Raw genomic sequence first — 18,470 nt, forward strand, 5'->3', positions numbered from 1 at the left:
ACTCCTAAAACTAGGCTGAAACCGAGAGAGAAAGATAGGAATTGGTGTGAAATTGTGGCCCACGGAACCCATATTTATAGGCCACGATCGGAAGCTCCGATCTCCACCTGCAGCTACGTGTTCAATCCTCGAAGACACTTGGCACTGGACAGGGATCGGAAGCTCCGAACTGATCGGAAGCTCCAAACTGGTTCGGAAGCTCCGATCAAACGCTTTTTCCGAATTGTTTTTGGGTGCTTCCGAACTGGTTTTGGACCCCCAGGACCTACCCTACCATTTTCGGACGTTCCGGATCTGATTTTTCACTTATTTTAACCAAATAAGGACTCCTTAAACATGTTTTTACACTTTTAAAATTATATGTCATTTTCTAACATGTTTAAAATCACCTAATCTTGTAAAATAGAACCGGGCTACTACACCGTTGCTCAGGCAAAAGTACCAAGGTCTCATCAGAAATCCAAACATGTACTGAGAAAATAACACATCATCCGGGAAATTGTGGAATGAGGAGATGTCTTGTTAGACAGAGTCGCCTCCGCAGATAATGTTGCTGATCCACTAACTAAGCCTTTACCAGGACCATTGTTCGAAAAGCATCGCGAATCAATGGGTTTGAAGAATATGGGTAGTTGGCTCTAGTGCAAGTGGGAGATTGTTAGAGTAGGTGCCCGTCGAGCCAATGTGTTGGCCGATGGTCCTTAAGAGAACTCTTGTATGACAATTTTTATTTTTATAATATTTGACATTATTTAATTTGGCACATCTTTATCTTTATACCCATGCTAGCTGCATAGATAAAGCCCTTGAATATACAAATAGTAGAAAGAATATGAGATGGTCATGTGATGACTATCTTGAAACTCATATTTGGAATACTGTATATTCTAAACTGTTCCTAGTCGATTCAGCCGCCATAAAGAAGGATAAAGGCCGCTCGAGCTTGAGACTAGTATTTGCGATGTGAGTACCATGTTTCATTGGTAGGGGACATGGAGATGTCCAAGCATGCAAATAGGTGCTCCTTATAGAGTGCACTGAACAACCCTCTTTAAAGGACTTTCCAAGTGGTTCTCACTTATCGAGTGGAGAAGTCCTAGTTTATGGTTGTACACCATTAGTCCTTATGACCCGGGACAACATGGAGACTCTATATGCTAGTGCTTCACTTTGACTTGTTTACCGACTCATCTGGGGTCATCAGGTGGCAATGTTGGGTGTTGTGACGAAACATATAGGAGTCAATGCATTGTAGTCGGGGATTCACCGCTTACCTACGGGTATGGATATCCTATGTAATCTCATGCATACGTAGCTTGAAATCTCTGATCAGAGTATGTGGTAATTAAGAAATGGGTTTCTTGAATTACACCTTCGATGCAACTACGGCATGACACATAGTTATCGATTCAATGACAACTCTCGATAAACCAATGGTTGTCGAATCGGTCGGGATATATGAGTTGAAGGGACCGTATTGTACGCTAACCATAATTGATTGGTTCTTGCAGGCACTATCATTTGATACCTAGGGAGTCATGTAAGCGATGCTGCTAGACGTTTCACATGACTGGTTGGGTACTATCAGACTTGAGTTTTCTGACGTTCTTATTATCAATGTGTTGATCAATAAGAATGGAGCTATATAGGGTATGCTCATATAAGGGACTTGTTGATCCCGAATCACATGGAGATGTGAACCCACTGCTAGTTGTATCAGTGAACCATTGAGGGTCACACAAGTACTAGCTTTCTAGATCCCGTTGAGATTAAAATAAGTTCAATGTGTTGAACAACTTATAAAGGAGTTTATAAGTAAAATAAATTAGAAGTTTGACTTCTAAATTGGAGAATGAATGGAATAAGTAACTTTTAATTTGTGAATGTATTCCAAGATTAAAAGTTGACTTAAAATAATTAGTTTATTAAAATGGTGATTTTTTAAACTATTATTTTGAACTTAGTTAATTAATTCAAGTGTTGAATTAATTTAACACTAGTAGACATTTTAATGTACAAATAATTAAACACTATTGAGTCTAGTAGAACTCAAATAAAATAGTGTTATATAATTATTGTTACTAGTGTACTTGAATGAGTTCAAATTGAATTTAATTAATTGATTAAACTTAAATGGGTTTAGGTTTAATAATTAATTAAAACAAGTTCAAAAGCCATTTGAAAATATATATTTATATATATATATATATATATATATATTATATGTGTGTATGGGAATGTAAAGGGTTAAAGTCTTTGAGTGCAAATTTTCATGCATACTTTGGATTTTTCTATGCATGGCTTAATTGTATTCATTTAATCCATCACCTTTAATATATTATTTTGAATAATATATACACACAATTCATTCCATTAAGGAAGAGGTGGCCGAACACTTATGCTTAAAAAAAAAATTCTCCAAGTTTTTCTTTCAACTTTTTGAGGAAGAAAGAAAAGGATATCTCAATGCAAAATTCTCTAAATATTCTAGTGCATATTTAGAGTGGATCTAGATCGTCTAGTCGTGGACCTAATTCGTAGGTTTGAAGTGTTGAATTCATTTTGAGCAAGGTGTGCTATTGGAAGCTTGTAGATAGTATCTACCATTTCAAAAGCCTAGTTGTTTATCAACTTGGTTGGAGCCATAAATCAATCTTTGAGATTGATAGGTAAAATTTTTAAACACCCTATGATTGTTTGATTTTGAATGCTACATAAGTGCTCGGATCTCTTTTGTTAAAAAATTTAATATTTTCGCTGCGTTTCCGGGCACGAGTTAATCGATCCCCTTCAATCACAACAACTAATCAATCAAATCATCAATTAGTATTATACTGTACTAAATCATACTTCAGCTAACTTAAGATAAGTGGATAAGAGCAAGGATAAATTAAAATAATATATTAAAACCTAATAAACTTAATTAGAAAAAAAGAAGCATCAAACAGGGAAACCCCGAAAAGCTAAGGTTGATCACTATCGATGACTTCTTCATCTAGCTTCTCTCTTTTTTACTCCAGGGGATTAAACTTCAACAGTTGTTGAGATAGCATGTTGTCCCAAAGTGTTAGTAACATCGGGTATGACATCCAAGTTTGCTTATCCTTTTAACACGCTCGACAAACATATGAAACTCCTTAAGTTAGATTTGGCATACCTAAAAAACATCAAAGTTATTCAGGTTCTTCACTGTCTTAAAGTTAGCATGATATAAGTTTTGATGCCATAAATCCAAATCATACACTTTTGTGTGCTTTCAAGCAATTTTTTCTCCAAGTTGATAGCATTTGTTCGTTGATCTAATACATGTCAAAATACGCGAGTTAGTATGATAAAAAAATTCAAACATATTTTTATAAAACTCGACATATAGATCATCAACGCATAATTGATTAATGTTTATCAATTTTGCATTTATTTTCTTAATATGTAGCACATTGTGAAGTTTGTGAAATCATTCAACATTTAGTGTACCATTTCCAAGAATTTTTCTCTAGGCTCCACTTCCATTAATCACTTTTTCACTTTCGTGTTCAACATAATCCGTGAGATATTTTTTTGAACCTTATTTAAGTGTTTTTTTTACAACCTAAAATTTTTTGTTTTCTTTTTTACTTCTGCTTCTATTTTTATTCAAAATATTAAAAAAACTTTTCAACATTTTTTCAAATGTCAAAACCATTTATGTTTTTTTAATGAACTTGTTTAAATGTTTTTCTAAGTTACAGATTCTATATCCAAATCTCACTATTCGCTACTTTAACAATTCGTATTATTTTGAAGTTATAATACATACAAACAAGGTTAAAGATTATTCATTTTACATTTCTACGAACACACGTGGATATTACTAATATATATATATATAGTTTCGATCATATGGGCAACCACCATGGGCAACTACGTGAGCAACAGCTGATGTGGCACCTTGTACATTTAATGAGTGATTGTCACGTCAGCTGTTGCTCACGTAGTTGCTAATGGTGATTGCCTATGTGATCGAAACTCTATATATATATATATATATATATTCCAATCACAAGTATATATATAACCAAACCACAAAAACATAACCAAAATAAAAAATAAAAACTGTGACACAAGTTACAACCAACCTCATTAAAAAGTAAAGTGGAACACTCAAAATTAGAGAATTATTTATGGAGTACATGTTGTAGCAAAAAAACTGAAGTAGATAATAAGAACCAAAAACATAGATTACATATAACGTCTAAATATTGCATGGTACATTATTCTTAATATCAACTAAAAACTATGGGTAATACGGTTTGGATTCCATTAACTTATGCAATGGTGATTGAATTTCAAATGCATGGATAATTTGTATTTATGATTATATATTTTTACCTTTTTTAGGAAAAAAAAAAAGGAAAAATAGATTTGTATTTTTGTTCCATCATATCTAAAAAATTTCATATTAAATATGTTTTCGAACCTTAAACAGAAAAATACCAAAACCAATAAAATGGTGAAGTATGATTGCTTTAACCATCTGCTCATGATATGTAAAAACCTCATCGACATATGAATTTATAAAAATAATTTTTTAGTTGTATAAATGATAAATTTATTGAGGTATAAACTATAATACATAAAGAAACATAGCAATATTTATTTGTGTATACAATTTCTCTATGGAGATATATTTTTACCGATTAATAATTTTAAAATTTAAATTTAATAGAGAAAGTATGACACTTTATTTATGATTAAATGTTTTTAAATAATTTATTATAAGAAATAATAATAATAAAATAATGTTAAATTCTAATAATAAAATAATGTTAAAATTATTGTATCTAACTGCATTTAATTAATAATAATAATAATAATTAATTTTTTTCAGATTTCAAGAAAGAATAATAATTAGATTTAAAAGTAATAATATTGAGTTTTCAATCGAAATTCGAACATACTTTTTATTTAAAAAAAACAAATAATAATCCACGGAAAAGGAAAAATTTTTGAGATCTGCCACTCAGAGTTGTTGTGTAATCACCGCAATTTCGCCATGCCCCTAAGATTGAGTTTTGCAGATGATGGCTCTGAAAGAAAGTCGATGGTAGTTATATCGCCGATTAGTCTTCTTCTTTCGATTGCCAAAGTTTCCATCTTTTTTTGCCAATTTTTTCTGATGAGAAAGATCATACAATTTTACATTTTTTCCTGGGGGATTGTGTTGAAAATCGGTGTGTTCGCAGATTGGCAAACCAGAATACATATAATTCTAGGTGTTTTAATGGGACGTCAAGTTTCAATTTTTTTGTGCTAATTTTCTATGGTGACAAGATTATACATTCTTTTCAGTTTAGTAATTATTTATTTGGTACCCTTTTGCGATTGTGTTGAAAATTGGTGTGTTTGCAGATTGGCAAACCCGATTACATATAATTCGAGGTGTAATAGGTGTTTAATGGGATGTCAAGTTTCAATCTTTTTGTGCCAATTTCCTACGGTGAAAAGATTATACACTGTTTTCAATTTAGTGATTATTTATTTGACACCCTTTTATTGATTGTGTTGAACATTTGGTGTGTTTGCAGATTTCAGATTGACAAACTAGAATACTTATAATTCGAGGTTTAATAGTTGTTTTAATGGGATACCAAGTTTCAATCTTTTTGTGCTAATTTTCAGTGGTGAAAAGATTATAGACTCTTTTCAGTTTAGTGATTATTTATTTGACACCCTTTTTGCGACTGTGTTGAACATTTGGTGTGTTTGCAGATTTCAGATTGGCAAACCCAAATACATATAATTCTAGGTTTAATAGGTGTTTTAATGGGATTCAAGTTTCAATCTTTTGTGCTAATTTTCTACGGTAAAAAGATTATACACTCTTTTCAATTTATTAATTATTTATTTGGCACAACTTTTGCGTTTGTGTTGAACATTGGTGTGTTTGCATATTTGCAGATTGGCAAACCCGAATACATATAATTCGAGGTTTAATAGGTGTTTTAGTGGGATCTCAAGTTTCAATCTTTTTGTGCTAATTTTCTACGGTGAAAAGATTATACATTATTTTCAATTTAGTGATTATTTATTTGGCACCCTTTTTGCGATTGTGTTGAACTTTTGGTGTGTTTGCGGATTTCAGGCAAACCAGAATACATATAATTCGAGGTTTAATAGGTGTTTTAATGGGATGCGAAGTTTCGATCTTTTTGTGCTAATTTTCTATGGTGAAAAGATTATAGCCTCTTTCCAGTTTAGTAATTATTTATTTGGCACCCTTTTTGCGATTGTTTTGAACATTGGCGTGTTAGCAGATTGGCAAACCCAAATACATATAATACGAGCTGTAATAGGTGATTTAACGCGATGTCAATTTTCAATCTTTTTGTGCTAATTTTTTATGGTGAAAAGATTATAGACTCTTTTCAGTTTAGTGAATATTTATTTGACACCCTTTTTTGCGACTGTGTTGAACATTTGGTGTGTTTGCAGATTTCAGATTGGCAGACCAGAATACATATAATTCGAGGTTTAATAGTTGTTTTAATGGGATGCCAAGTTTCAATCTTTTTGTGCTAATTTTCAATGGTGAAATGATTATAGACTCTTTTCAGTTTAGTGATTATTTATTTGACACCCTTTTTGCGACTGTGTTGAACATTTGGTGTGTTTGCAGATTGGCAAACCCAAATACATATAATACGAGCTGTATAGGTAGTTGAATTGAATAATAATAATAACAATAACAACAACAACAATAATAATAATAATAATAATAATAATAATAATAATAATAATAATAATAATAATAATAATAATAATAAAGAAAATTGTGATGTTGCTTCTTTGAGTTTAAATTTTTTGAAACTTCATCGCATAATGTGTAGTAATCAGATTTATGATATCTACTGAATGATTTCACCATTGTAGTAATCAGATTTATGAATGATTTCACCATTGCGTCATAATAAGTTGAATTTGTGGTGGATACTTATATTTCACCTACTGTGTATGATTCCACTTAATGATTTCGCCATTGGGTTCATTTGTTGGATTTGCTGTCAATGTTTATGACTCGACTAATAAGTGCATGATGCTTCTGCCAGACCACACGGATGGATAATCTCAACGGTGTGCGTATTTATCCTTACAAGAGCAGATCTCTTCCTCAAGAGATCGTATTTGAGATTTTTTTACGCCTTCCAGCTCAAGTCATACATGATGTTATTAGGCATGTTTATGACGAGTGGAAGTTGATGATCAGTACGAAAGCTTTTATTTACAATCACCTTTGGAATTCAACTCCTGGAATCATTCTGATGCATAAACATGGGCGCTTTAATGGGATTTATGTTGAATTGCGACGAGGTCGTCTTGAGATATGCAAGTTTGACTTCATGGATCTTTACTTACGTGGGAGCGGTGTTAATGGTCTAGTGTTGGCCACCCCCAAGCAGAAGGAAGGAGAAAAAAAGGCTCTGTTTATTATCAATCCATTGACAAAACAACGGGAAGCTGTTCTATTGGACAGCCATCTCGTAACTGAGACAACTTTAGCATTAGATGAGGCTTCCATGAAGTATAAAGCAGTCTGCTCACTTAGTCGCAAACCACCACATTGTGTATCTGTGCTAACAATTGGAGTTGATAATGATTGGAGGTACCTTGACATGAAACACGTATCAGAGCGAGGCCGAGAAGCGTTATTGGATTATCCATTTGCGACTCGTGGCTATGTGCATTGGATAGGCAACTACTCTGTTTTGACATTGAATGTAGAGACTGAAACCATTTATGAATTTCCTAGGATCAAAGAATTTTCTGACCATCCTTCTCTAGCAATGGGTCGTAATCTGTTATGTTATTATTTGTCCAAACAGCCAGAGTCAGGCGAATATCTGATGGAAGTTATCGAAATGAATCCAGAAACTGGAGAGTGGACGAAGTTTCTTAGCTCCGATTTGAAGCCTCTGAGTGACAGATTCACAAGCTTGAAACCAATTAATCTCTTTGGTGTGTTAGGTGGTGGGGATGTGTTTCTCTTCGGTTATAAGAAACTTTGTGCGGCTTATAATGTTCGGACAAGAGAAATTCAGTCATTTGAGTTAGAAAAGAATGCGGGAAATTATTATTCCGCATCTCATGTGAACAGCATGATTTGGTACAAATGAGGATGGATTTGAACGCTCGGGCATATTTTGTTTATCATGTCTACCAATTCTCCATCCCAAGTCTTAAGTTTTTTCATTATCATGTTTATTAATTACGTTGTTGCTGTTGAAATTTAATTTTTAGTGAAAACTCTCGGTTCATAATCTTTCTTTAGCCGATGCTTTGTTGTTTCTTTATTTAAGTCACTGGCTAACAAAATGTAAGTTCCCCATAGATTTGGAGTTTAAATGAAAGATTAAAAAGGCTTATTTCATTGAAGGTAATTTTACAGGGAAATTAAGTTTTTTAGTCCAGTAACTTTGCCCCCTTTGGGATTCGGTCTATTAACTTTTTCGATGTGAGTTTTGGTATACTAATATTGCATTTTTAGTATTTTTTTGGTTCAACTACATATGTGTCAGCTTTTGTTTGTACACGTCATTATTTTGGACCAATCAAAAGTTGACACATATGCAGTTGGACCCAAAAACACTGAAAATGCAAAGTTAGTGTACCAAAACTCACATCGAAAAAATTAATGGACCACAACCAAAACATGGACAAATTAATGGACCAAAAAACTTATTTTCCCTAATTTTATATATTATGGTTGAATAAACTTGCGAACAAATGTAGTGGGAAAATTAAACATTGTGTAAATTTTTAAAGGCAATACGAATAGAGATTAATTGAGTAAACTTCTAAATGACTATGGTCTATGGATTCGTTTTGTCACAAATACCAGTTAATAAATTATAAATAGTTTCTCAAAACAAAACTTACGAAGAATTGCGAGGAAAATTAGTAATTGTAGGAAGGTCAAGATTTAGTATAAAATTGTTTCAACTAGATGTAAAGATTAATCTTATAATTATGCAACAAATATCGAATTACGTTTTAGATTATTTGATAAAATATTTAACAATTTAACATATATATTTTGGTCGAGTCCTAATCCTACTCAATTCACTCGAGGAAAAAAGATTATACCACTAATACAAAAAATCGACTGAAAATTAATTAAAATTTGTACTAAAATATACTTACGAATAAAATATACAACAAAAAATTAAAATATACAGGAAAAATTTTAAAGTTGAAACATCTTAAGGTATTTACACTTTACAATGGAGAAAAGTTGAGAACATTAAAAGACATTGGATAAAGGAGTTACTTTCGATGATGGATGTGTTGTATTTATAATAGAAATTCATTAAAGTTATCGTTGCTTATCATTATATGGTTACTTTTTAAAAAAAATTAAAATTATATATCAAGACATAGTTTGTTATATAAGATATGATAAGTAAATGATATATATAATATAAGGATAAATCAAGGATAAATAAAATGATAGAATACTATATTGAATATTTGATATGATTTTAATAAGAATGATTAAATTTATATATTGGATTGTAATGAAAAATTAACCTACTATAATAAATTTTATTTTTCATTTTTATTCAAGATATTACAATTGCATAAATGAAATAACTAAATTTAGATTTTTGTAATATTTTTTTACTTGTATTAAATTTATCACACCAAATTAAATGGAGGCATTATTTGGTTTGATGTATTATTAATCTATGTATAACTTATCCCAATCAATTTTTTCTTATTTTTGTTATATTATTTATCTATTTATTAATTAATAATTTTACATCAATTAAATCAAATAAATTATAATCTACTCATCAAATCAAATAATGTATTAACTATTTTTTCTTATTTATTTTTAATTTACATTATATTGTTTATCTATGGATTACTTATCCTATCACTCAAACCAAACGGTATAAGATGAGATGAAGGAGGAAATTTATTAATCACTCACTTATAAAGTGTATCAAACTATGCCCAAATGTAGTAATGGTGAGGTTTATTATCTATTAATATATAAAAGCATAGTTTTTGCTAAATATGGAAAGTTTCCCCCAAAAAATTGTTCCAACAAAAGAAATATCATTTCTATACCATCGTATAAAGCATTTTATTTGACTTATATTAAATGCACTAACAATTTGCCTTACATATCTGACAAATCCCACTCTTCAAGAATTCATAAATATATGGTGTTGGGTAAATAATTACAAAAAATTAAATTCTTATCGAAAAAGTAAATACAGCTCTTAGAGCTTTACTATTTGACTTACAAATCTGACAAAAACCCAATATTCAATAACTCATAATTACATGTTGTCCCATAAATAAATACAACTAATTATATGCCGACCGAAAACATAAATACTGCCCTTATTTCAGTCTTGGATTATGTTATTATTTGAATTCAAATAAAGAAGTCCAACATATTGCAATTTAATGATATAATCAAAAAAGAACTATAAATAATCGAACTACACATGATCAAATTTCATCTCCCAAATCTGATATCACATCACAAATCACAAATTTTAAAATGCCTCCACTGTTCAGCACTATCCGTCAACTAGATAGTCTGAATACATGTTGGGCCCTCAAACTCAGATTGTTGCGGTGCTACGAACAGCCTGTTTTTCAAAAAGAGACATTCAATATAGAATATGTTTTTCATGATGCAGAAGTAAGAAACTTTATTACCTCATCTCCCGTCAATTCAAATTATTATTTATTATGTATTTGGTAATGAAAAAAGTTTTTTCTATTTCACAGGGTTCTCGCTACATGGTAGTATAAAAAAAGAAGAAATGATAAAGAGATTGATACCAATTCTCAATGAAGGACATATTTTTGCCATAAAAAATATGGTGATTGTGCAGAATGGAATGACATACAAGACTACACAGAACAAATACAAATTGATTTTTAGTACAAATACTAACTTCTGTGAAATCTTTGATGATACATTTCCAAATTTCATGTTTGAATTCAAGCCTTTTTCTGCACTAACCATTGCTGGAGACGTGGTGGATGAAAGGTATGTTAATAATTTATAGATTTTAATTTAGTTTTTATTTGCAGGTAATAAATATTTGCTACAAATAATTATTAAACCAAAAATTATTATTAGTAGCATTTGATTTTATGTTTTCACCAAAAAAAAATATAGCAAATTCCAAGAACAACATTAATAATTATAAACGAAAAAAATTAAAAGGCAACATTTAAAAGTTAATAATTACGTACACATATAATATTTAAGTACATATACAATAATAATATATTTAAAATTCCGAAATATAAATAAAAATATATATATAAAAGTACTATAAATAATCATACACATAAGCCGACCATATTTGCATAAGCCGACCATATTTGGAGACCTCAACCATAAATTAAGTACATATATAATAATATTATATTAGTTGGAAAATATACAAATATTAAGAGTCAATCTTTAAGTACATATAATAATAATAATAATAATAATAATAATATATTTAAATTTAAAATTCCGAAATATAAAAGTAAAGTAAATAATCATACTTTCAATAATTATTTAATGAAATTGCGTACAAGTTTTAAAAGACAATTTTATCTGAAAAATGTTAAAGTTTATTCACAACTTAATCAATAAATTTTTTTAGAGTTTCAAACATGGAAGACAAAAAATACAGAACACAAATAGTTATGCAAACAATAATTATTAATGGTAGTTGCATAAGAATTTAGAATAAACGACCAAAATTAAAAAGCAACATTTAAAAGTTAATAAATAAATTACGTACATATATAATATTTAAGTACATATACAATAATAATATATTTAAAATTCCGAAATATAAATATAAAAGTAATATATTCATACACATCGGCAACCATATTTGCATAAGCCAACCATATTTGCACACCTCAACCATAAATTAAGTACATATATAATAATATTAGTTGGAAAATATACAAGTACTGTAAATAATAATCTCATCATGTATTTTAGATTTTCAAAAATATCATTAAAATGTTAATACATTTAATAAGTACATTTATTGAAATTTCTTAAAAAAATTTAAAAGATCTTGTCGGGAAATTGAAATAAGTTTGGCTAAGGAATTATTTACAATACAATAATTAATTTTTTTAGACTTTCAATACATTGAAACAGAGAATCAATACTACCCCATGTCTATCATATTTACACAACCCAACAATATTTGGACAACCGAAGCATATTTACACAGCCTAAGCATATTTATATAACACATGTCCGATCACACAGATAAATTTTAAATCCAACATCAAATAAACACCATTTGCTAAAAAAAATCTCCCACAAAGCAAAATGGTCTCTAACAAGTAGAATCAACAAAATCTCAGAAGATAAAACAAACGGTATGTTTTTCAATTTCGTATATTGCAATGAATTTCTGAATGTAATATATTAATGCATTACATCTTATTTCATATGTTTTTTAACAGAAATTTCCTACAAATAGTTGACAAGAAATTAGAGTGCATCATCTTTCAAAGAAACCAGCTTGAAAAAATGAAAAGGTTGACAACGTCTACAGTTATTAATAAGCGCACCAAGAGTAATTCCCACACAAACGGTACGATTCTCATGTATTTGTCACTATCTCCATATCAAATTTCAAATATGATCTCGCGTCTCTTTTTTTTTCCGCTGATGTACTATGTATTTATTTTTTATATTGCATCTCTGAAAAAAATTAAACACGAGAGATTTCAAATATGGTAATACATCACTTTTTTTTCGTTGATCTACCATGTCTCTATTTTCTGTATTGCGAGTGATTTTTTTTTTTTTACTAAATCTACTGTCTTTATTTTCTGTATTGCAACAGAAACAATATTTGAAAATATACAAAAAAAATATTTGAAAATATTTTACGTTTAAAGATTAGGAAAGTATGGATCCTTTGTATCCCTCACAAAAAGATTGAACACAGTTCCACACATGGATCTACTTTTCCGTCATAGATCTGCCTCAGAAAAAACAAAATTAAATACCAATGACCATAAGTTAAAGGTAAAAACAAAATAAAACCGAAATAGATCAAACAACATAAAAGAAATTCTATGAATTTCTGAATCTCAAGTTTACAATATTTTTTTTAAAGTTTGAGGTTCAGATCTGTTAAAAAAATATCTAATAGTTTTCGAATAACTGTTGAATATATAGATCTGAAAAATATATACCAGATTTCCTGTTCAAATAGAGTAAACAACAATAGCTACATTGTAGATCTACTCTGTCGTAGATCTGTCTGAGAAAAAAAATGAAACACCAGTTACCAAATGTGTGATATGTAACAAAAACAAAAGAAAACTGATATCGATCCAACAACATAAAAGCAATTCTATTATTACAATAGATTTTTTCAAAGATCCAAGTTCATATCTTAATAAAAAATGTTTCTCATATATTTTCGAAAATAACTATTGAATATATATAAATAAATCCAAAAAATATATACAAGACTATCTGTTCAAATCGATACAAACAACAATATCTGTGCGAAAACCCGTATAATTACAAACTCCGAAGAGTCATTAGGATCTCGCCATTCAGAAAAAAATGAAGATAAAAAAATCGTAAGAAACAGAGAAAAAGAGAAATAAATGATATGCTTCTCATCTGCTGACATATAGAGAGTAAAGACGCATATATATTGGAAGAATTAGGTTAAACTCTTCTTTGGGCTAAATACATAATTTGCATTGGATTTTTTTATGGTCTATTGGATCATTATTTCACATAGAATGGGGCTTAATTCAAATTGATTTGACATATTATTTGTAATTTTTTTTGAGAGAAACAACCCAATTAACATGGATTGAACTACTATATTTTATTTTGTGAATAGATGACAAATAATTATCTTATTTATATCAATTTTGATTACGATTTTAAATTAGAATAATTTTAATATGATTATATGCTTTTAAGCTTTATAATTTTATTTTTTAATGTTTTTAAATAATATAATAATAACGATAAAAAAATCAAATCATTTTGACAAGTTGGACGCTTAGTCGTCTTAATTTTAGATTTGATTAAGTTTAACTTGAAAATTATTTTTTAAAACACATGAAACATAATTATATTATTTAAATAAAATTTTATATTTATGGTTTTAAATTTCAATAATCTCTTATATATTTTGAATCTAACAAAAAAAATTAGTTGTTAAGTAATAATAAAATAATATTGATAAAAAAAATCGAATCTAGATTTGGTTGATATATTGTGCTGTAATATAATGATTGAATTCGTCCAAATCCACTCGTGTTCACACCTCGAAAGAGTTTGCATATTTTTAAATATTTATTTTAGTTGTTTTTTTAAAAAACTAAATTAAAAATTTACATAGAATTGAGTAGATTTATTTTGACCCATTTATGTTGTTGTGTAGAAAATCTGGAGGTTTTTCAGAATGTGAAATAAAAATTTTGTTCGTTGATTGTATGATTTATAATGTTTTTATTTGTATTTTAAATATTTATAGAAATTTGCATAGTAATTATTTTTTTAATAATATTATCCCGTGCATCGCACGGGTGAAATACTAGTTATTATAAAAACTCACCTGAGATTATCTAACCGGTCAATTTTTTAAGATAGATGGAAAACTAACGTGATCGTCTCATAAATAAAGGAGAAAATTTATTATGGGTTTTTTTAAAAATGTACCAAACATGAGATGAAGGAGGAAATTTATTAATCACTAACTTATAAAGTGTATCAAACTATGCCCAAATGTAGTAATGGTGAGGTTTATTATTATTATAAAAACTCACCTGAGATTATCTAACCGGTCAATTTTTTAAGATAGATGGATAACTAACGTGATCGTCTCATAAATAAAGATCTGTGAGACTTGTAACAAGATACCTGCCTATCATTATTTGTGGTGCGTTGTGAGGAAGAAAAACAATGTTTCCATTGGAGAATTTTAACATTGATATTGCAAAGATTCTTTCTTATTTTGCTTTTGTTTAATTTTTAATATATTTTTAATCGATTGCATATGCATAGTATATTATATCATCATCCTGTTTTTTTTTTTTTTAAAGAATCTTAGTCAACGTGAGTCACTGATTACATATATATATATATATATATATATATATATTAACTGAGTTTTTGTCAAAAATAGTAAAATTCCAATTAGCTAAAAAAGGAACAAATAAAACTTATTTCTATTTGTGTTCTATATGCAACGAAATTTTCCATTCTTTTCATACATTATATATATATATATATATATATCTATATATATATAAACATAAAGATAGCTCATATAATTTACGAAAATTACATATTTTATAACATTTTCTTTTCCTAAAAATTTTCACTTTGAAATGTAGATAAATAAATACTACAAATATAATAATAAATAAATTATAATTTTAAATTTTCTTAATTACCCTACAAAAATTCAATAATTTTAGGAATCCTTACATATTAAATAAATGCTTTAATATTTAAAATTTGTAATAATTAATATATTTCTTTAAAAATACAATAAAATTAGAATATTTAATAATTATTACATATAAAATTTACCGTAAATGAAAGAATAACTTAATTTCTTTTTAACATTTAAAAGTTTTTAATTTCTGTGGTTGATTTTTTTTTATTAAAATACAAAGATTATATTTAAAAATATGAAAGTTTAAACACGAATGAAAATTGAACATTATTAACAGAAAATTTTTTAGTTTCCAATAATTATCATATTTTTGAAGGTGAAAATTTTAAAAGAATATATTAAATGATTTTCCATAATCATAGCATAAATAAAGCTACAAATATTAATTTGCCATAATAGAATACAAGACAAGAAGTCGGAATAGGAGAGCACTCATCTTGGGGTCTACATATATAATATTAAAGATTTTGAACAAAGATAAAAAAGAAATTGTTTAAGAAAAAAAAGACATATGCAATAGATAGATATACAAAAATTTATAGATTTATATAAATATATACATATATTTATGTATAATATAAATAGATTTATTTATGTAATTTCCATAATAAAAAAAAACAAAATAAGTAATGATATTTCAACCGGTTAATAAAATAATAAAATAAAAAATAATAACTAAAATAGAATACTTTTCCAATTTTGATTAGATCCCAATTATTATTGTATAAATAAAAAAAATATTAAACATCTAAATTATGAAGAGTTTAACTTCTTCAAATTTTCATGCAGAATTATCAGTAAGTATACATAATCACAGTTCAATACATTTTTAGTTTGTGATATTTACCATATATATGAAGGTTCAAATTTTAAGAAATGATATTAAAACGATTTTCAATAATCATTGCATATATAAAAATGTAAATATTCAATTTGCTATAATAAAATAAAAGATAATCTATATATATATATAATATAAACCGTATAAATATTTATATATATTTATCTATAATAGAAATAGATCTATTTATGTAATATCCGTAATAAAAAAAAGAACAAAATAACTAATGACATTTCAACCTAATTAAAAGAATAAAATAAAAATAATAACAAAAATAGAATACATTTCCAATTTTGATTAGATCCCAATTATTATTATATAAATAAACATAAATTTAACATCTAAATTGTCAAGAGTTTAACTTCTTCTTCAAATTTTCATGCAAAATTATCATTCAATATACATAATCACCGTTCAAAACATTTTTAGTTTGTAATATTTACCATATTTATGAAAATTCAAAGTTTAAAAAAATACGTTAAAATCATATTCATTGCATATATAAAGCATCAAATATTCAATTTGCGATAATCTATATATATATATAATATTAAAGATTTCAAATTTTTTTTTTTTTTTTACTGAAAACAGACATATACAGAGTTTCAAATATTCAGTTTGAATTATTATTAACCATATTTATAACAAACTATTTTATTCTAGATATTCGAAAATTTATAGATTTATAAACATGTATAAACCATATAAATATTTACAGTATCTTTTGATTGTATCATATGCAATGACAATCAACAAAAGTCAGGGTTAATCATTATCTCATGTAGGACTTTTTTTGAGAAATTTCGTGTTTAGTCATGGCCAGTTGTATGTCGCCGTATCTAGAGTTACCAACCCTAAGAGTCTCAAATCTTGATATGTGATGGCAAGACCAAGCAAAAAAAATTCAACAACAAACGTTGTATTTAATAAAGTTTTTCAAAATTTATAAGATAATTTGTTTGTTTTCTAATTATATAATGCATATTTCGATTGTTTGTTCACATGTTTATTTTTAATATTATTTTTCATCATTAACTGTGTCAAATAATATCACGTGCACCATATAACATATTTTTTTTAAAGAGTTTTTGTCTTTTTTAAATTTTTTTAACATTATTCTAATTACTCATTGTAAAATTAATTTTTTTTATATTTTACTTTTATATTCAAAATTTTAATTTAATCCAATTTAATTATATTATACACAAGATATAGCCCGTACATCGCACGGGTGAAATACTAGTATATATAAAAACAAAAAAAGTCAGCAGAAATAGAAAGAAAATAGTTTTCCCGCCCAAAAATATTTCCAAAAATAGTAAAAATATATTTAAAATTTAAAAAAACTAATAAGATAATATTCAATTTAAAGTTATAGATATTAGATAAAGATGATATTGAATATTCAGAACATAAGATAATATTATAAGTGATAAACTATTTCATATAAAAAAATTTAGAATATGGATAAAAATACGATTTAATTTTCAAAAAATTTAAAATATATTTTATCGTGATCAAACAAAATTTAATTTTTGTTTTGAACGTTGGTTATTTGTCTATCTATGCATTTAAAAATGAGTAATGCTACAGGTACAACGATGTGTATAAACTTTTACAACACAAAAAATTCAATATGAGAATTTAATGTATCAAAATCTCACGATCATTAAATATAAAATTTCGCGATAAAATAACAAAATTTAAAAATATTGTTGTTGTAAATATCATTGCACAAGATTTTTTTTTTTTTTTAAATTTTTTTAGCATTACTTATTGTTGAATCCTAACTTTTGGTGATAACAAAACAATACTTCGTTGTTATAGTTCGGCCGCCGTACATGTATAACAGGTGATCAAGAGAAATCTATCGACTCCAATATATCAGCTGACCTAGAGATATCGACTGGAATAAGAAGTATCAGCTGATCTAAGCATGTCAACCATTATTTGTCAATCGAGCTAAACACATCAACCGACTAATGCTCAACTGGTCTGGGTTATCAAAAGCAAGGATATCTACTGAGCTCATAAGATTGATAAGATATCTGCCGAATTCAAAAGTCACGAATCCCCAGTTTCGGAAAGTTGACAAGACAACTTAAATGCAAAGGACGAAGCATTTAAGGAGCCGTCTGATAAAGTGTGAATAACCATAA

At 27.8% G+C, this 18,470-nt stretch overlaps 1 protein-coding gene across 1 annotated transcript; it reads left to right on the plus strand.

The window, feature by feature from the left end:
* Nucleotides 1-4,954: 4,954 nt before the first annotated feature.
* LOC140864882 (uncharacterized) lies at nt 4,955-8,357 on the plus strand. Its single transcript, XM_073269281.1, has 2 exons — nt 4,955-5,083; nt 7,086-8,357. The coding sequence occupies exons 1-2, from the start codon at nt 5,033-5,035 to the stop codon at nt 8,148-8,150; spliced, it is 1,116 nt and encodes a 371-aa protein (XP_073125382.1). The 5' UTR covers nt 4,955-5,032; the 3' UTR covers nt 8,151-8,357.
* The last annotated feature ends 10,113 nt before the right edge of the window (nt 8,358-18,470 follow it).

The sequence above is a fragment of the Henckelia pumila genome, chromosome 4, assembly GCF_033568475.1.
Source record: "Henckelia pumila isolate YLH828 chromosome 4, ASM3356847v2, whole genome shotgun sequence".
NCBI lineage: Eukaryota > Viridiplantae > Streptophyta > Magnoliopsida > Lamiales > Gesneriaceae > Henckelia > Henckelia pumila.

Coding starts and splice junctions, on each gene's coding strand:
- LOC140864882 (XM_073269281.1), top strand. CDS start 5,033: ATGCCCCTAAGATTGAGTTTTGCAGATGATGGCTCTGAAAGAAAGTCG. Junction 5,084..7,085: donor GCTCTGAAAGAAAGTCGATG/GTAGTTATATCG, acceptor TGCTTCTGCCAG/ACCACACGGATGGATAATCT.